The following is a 4555-nucleotide window of genomic DNA, read 5'->3' as shown; positions in this document are numbered from 1 at the left end:
TCGACAAATCTGACACAAGCTCAATGTGCACAGCCCTTGTGCAGAAACAAACAAAAATAGAACCGTAGGCCTTTATTATTGGTCGCCTGGGTGCAGGTCGCAAATACATTGGGCCAGAATAATCCACACCCGTTTTCGAAAACGGACGTGCCACGTTTACTCGAGCCGCTGGTAAATCACCCATGAATTGTAGTACTGAAGTTGGTTTTACTCGAAAACACCTTTGGCACTTGTGAACCGTCTGTCTTGCTGCATCCCTTCCTCTTAGTGGCCAATAGCGCAGTTTTACTACGCTCAAAAGTAACTGGGGTCCTGCATGGAGCATTCGCCCATGATAACACAAAAATATTAGCTTCGTTAGTCGATGACGCGCAGGTAGGACTATTGGATGTTTTGTATCGAGAAGGTTCCTGCGCGTGCTGAAGTCGGCCGCCAACTCTAATCAGCCCATCTTGAGAAATTTTCGGATTAAGCCAACGCAACGATGATCGCTGAGAAACTGCTTCGCCCTTAGAAAGCGCTTCCTATTCCATCGGAAAACACACTCTTTGAACTCGTCCGATGAGTGTTCGTTCTGCCTCTCGTAACTCTTCCGTCGTGAGAAACCCTGATAGGTACCTTTTCCCCTTCGAGCGAAACATTTCCCTGGCACGCAGCCAAATTGCCTTATGTCTCAGTAACTTTGAAAAGGAAGAAAATTTACCAAGATACCAGTCTGTGAATTCTGCTGCCGAAGATACTGTGGCTGCCATTATTGTCCGACGTCTCTCCTCCTCTGCTTCATCGTCAACTTCATTAATTAGAGTTTTAGGCCAAACCTCTTGGTTCTCAGCCAACCATGATGGCCCGTGCCACCAGAAATCATTGTGCAATATTTCCTCTGCGCTTATGCCTCTTGAAATCAGGTCTGCTGGGTTTTGGACTCCCGGAACGTGCTTCCAGGTATTTGGTGCCGTTAGACCTTGTATTTTGGACACTCTGTTAGCGATGTAGGTACTCCATGTAGTAGGAACTGCTTGAATCCAGCGCAGTACACACGTAGAATCGGTCCAAAAGTAGGTGGGTAAATTGAGCTTCAACGATTGTTGAATTTTGCCATATAATTTGGCTACCAGCTCCGCTCCACAAAGCTCTAATCTCGGTATCGTTTGACACCTTAATGGAGCAACCTTGGATTTTGAGGTTAATAGTTGTACAGCTACGTTCCCTGTTGAATCCATACTTCGGATGTAGACACACCCTCCATACGCCTTTTCTGAAGCATCACTAAAGCAATGAAGTTCTACTGTCACCGCTCCTGGGAGAATGACGCAACAATTGATGCGAATTTCGTTAAGCAAAGGTAATCTTGAATAAAACTTCCGCCAATTCTCACCCACCGTCAAAGGTAGCGGTTCGTCCCAGTCTAATCTGCTCCCATCCTTTGTTTGCAATGTCCACAATAGTTGCATGAATATTTTGGCTGATGTAATAACAGCTCCGATGAGCCCCAATGGATCGAAAAGCGTAGCTATGGTCGAAAGGATTTGGCGTTTAGAAAGCTCCTCATATCTTTCCAGTGGCGGAATATTGAACTGGAATCTGCTGACTGGAATCTTCACAGAAGGGTCTGGGTCTAGATTTATACCACTCACATCGCTTATCGCTAGATTCTCCGTCGGAATTTCACGTAAAACCTCAGCGCAGTTCGATGCCCATTTACGAAGACGAAATCCTCCACTGTTCATCATTGCATCCAATTGCAGCCTTAATTAATGTGCCTCCTCCTGGTCGTTCGACCCCGTGATAACGTCATCCATATAGGTGTCTTCCATAACCGCCCTCGCTGCTAGAGGGAATCGTGCTCCTTCATCTCTTGCCAGTTGGGTTAATGTTCGTGTCGCAAGAAACGGGGCAGGCTTAGTACCGTATGTCACCGTATTAAGTTCATACGTTGCTACTTCATCCGTGGGCGACGACCGCCAAAGAATACACTGCAGTGGTCTATCATCTTGCCTAATGAAGATTTGCCGAAACATTTTCTCAACGTCGGCGACCAACATGATTTGCTTCGTTCTGCAACGCAATATAATCGAACGTAACTCCTCCTGAATTACCGGTCCCACCAACAGCACCTCGTTTAACGAAATATTCGCGGAGGTCTTGCATGAAGCATCAAAAACGACGCGGACCTTAGTGGTCGTACTGGCCTCCTTCACCACGGGATGATGTGGTTAATAGCATCGCTCTGCTGCTGCTCGTTGGGTTTCCTTAATCAACCGCATATGCCCTAACTCTATATATTCGCTCATGAATGCCAAATATTGCTGCTTCAAATCAGAATTCCTCGCCAACCTCCGCTCCGTTCCTTGGAGACGTCGTAATGCGATATTTTTTGATTCACCCAGACGAGTAAAGGCATCCTCAACCATTGGCAACGCAACCGTATATCGTCCGTCAGTGCCACGCTGTACTGTCTGTTTAAATATTTCCACACATCGTTCTTCTACCTTTGAATGTGACCTTTTGAGCTCGATTTCCTCACAACCCCAAAATTTTGCAACCAATTCATCCAGTCCTTTCGTAGTCACGTGGCAGCTGACACGTGGAGCCTGCTCGATCGATGACAGCCCGCCAGAAACCACCCATCCAAATACGGATCCATTCAATGACGTCATCTGCTCTCCCAATGTGATTTTTCGACCAGATACGAAGAAGTCGAAAAACGCCTCAATGCCTAGTACTAAGTCTATTCCCATAGACACACAGAACGAGGGATCGGCGAGTTGGATACCCTCTGGAATACTCCATCCCTTCACATTTACCGTTGCCGTTGGCAAATGTACCGTAACCTAAGGTAACACGAGAAAGCCCATTTCCCGTGTACAATCCGATATTCTTGAACGAATTGTTGCCTGAATCCGTTGTTTAACCCTTGTAGCTGCTTGTCCAATACCCAGAACAGAAATATCCACCTTTTTACGGTCTACCTTCAACCGTTGACTTAACTTCTCCGAGATGAAGTTACTCTCAGAGCCTGAATCGAGAAGTGCGCGTTGCCATGATCGTCCTCAACAAGAAGCATTGCAGTAGCCAGAAGAACCGTTGATTTGATATACGTTGCAGAATTTGACACTGATGTGCTGGTAGCCACCATATTGACTATTTGGGACGAATTAGATGGCGTGGATGGTTGTTTTCCCGTAGTTGCACATGGGGTAGCAGCGGTAGTAGTAGTACTTCGATTTTTGGAGGTGTTCTCCCTTTCCCGTTTAAAACATACCATTGTATGATGACGACTCTTGCACGAGCGACAAGAATACTTAGACTGGCAATCTTTTGCTTGATGACCGAGTCTAAAACAATTGCGACGAAGTGAGTGAGTGCGAACGAGGGCATCACGCTCTGTCACCGACATCCGCTGAAATGTCTCGCATTGGAATAGTAAATGGTTTGCCGAGCACACTGTGCATCGTATACCGGACGATTGCACTGTGCTGTAACTAGTTTCAACCACCACTGGCCTCTGCCTTTGGGGTGGCAGTTGGTTACCTCCCTTAGTGTCCACCATTTTCGAAGGCAAACATTCCAGTACTTGAGTCCGACGGTGCAGAAACTCCAACAATTCCTTCACCGTATCCGTTTTCTGTGAAGCAGGAATCTCTTCCCATCCCCGGCGAGTTATCGGGTCTAATCGCGTTGTGAGAAGATTCGTTAGAAGTAGGTCCTTGTACTCAATCGGTTGCACTATCTGGTCAAGTGTTTGTACTATCCTTCCGAAACCTTCTAATAAGCATGAAGTTGGTTGGGGCATTCCTTAGAAACAGTTGCAAACTGAAACAGCGATTGGACCTGTCGCTTTTTCAATTGTTTGCTGTTGTCGTACCTTTTTAGCAGCATATCCCAAGCGATCAAGTAGTTCGATCTAGTAATTTGCAATGGGTCAACTAGACTCTTCGGTTCCCCTTGAAGGCAACCCTTGAGGTAGTGGAATTTTTCAACCTCCGGTAAATCCGCCTTACAATGAATAAGAGACGTGAACAGATCTCGAAAGCTTAGCCATTCATCAATGTTCCCGTCAAACGACTGCAGTTTGATTTGCGGGAGACGAACGTGGTCGAGCGAACCTTGCATTGTAATATGCATGGGTGGATTGTTCCAACAGTGGAGGAGCTTGGTGTTCCTTAATTAGCTCCAACAGGAACGGCTTTGCACGATAATAACGGTTACTGAACTCTCTTCTCTCTTTGTCGTAGGCGTCTCCACTCTCGGGTGGAAAATCGTCGTGTGATTTGATCTCGACAAGTGTCTCTCCAAATTTCTCCCACAATTCCTCGAGTTTTTGCAAACGGACTTCGATTTCAGTGATAGTGCTTCCATCCGGGAATTGTTCCACAAATTCCCAAATATCATTGAAGGATGATTGAATTTCCTTCAATTTCGTTATCCAGCCCTTTAGGGACGGTGCCTTTTTTGTAGCGGATCCAGCGGCGGCTGGCATGGTAACCGATTGTTATAAGCGGAAAAAATAGGTGGTGTAATATTCTGCGAACGATCCTAGCCTCGCCAGGCATAT

At 46.3% G+C, this 4555-nt stretch overlaps 1 protein-coding gene across 1 annotated transcript; it reads right to left on the bottom strand.

Moving 5' to 3' along the window:
- Window positions 1-1751: 1751 nt before the first annotated feature.
- Window positions 1752-3793, bottom strand: LOC129728276 (uncharacterized). Its single transcript, XM_055686703.1, has 3 exons — window positions 3008-3793; window positions 2335-2831; window positions 1752-2055 (listed from the first exon to the last, which is right to left on the bottom strand). Exons 1-3 carry the CDS (start codon window positions 3791-3793, stop codon window positions 1752-1754), a joined length of 1587 nt encoding a protein of 528 aa, XP_055542678.1.
- Window positions 3794-4555: the final 762 nt, after the last annotated feature.

This window comes from Wyeomyia smithii, chromosome 3 (assembly GCF_029784165.1).
Source record: "Wyeomyia smithii strain HCP4-BCI-WySm-NY-G18 chromosome 3, ASM2978416v1, whole genome shotgun sequence".
NCBI classification, from domain to species: Eukaryota; Metazoa; Arthropoda; class Insecta; order Diptera; family Culicidae; genus Wyeomyia; species Wyeomyia smithii.
This window is presented reverse-complemented; position numbering and strand designations above follow the sequence as displayed.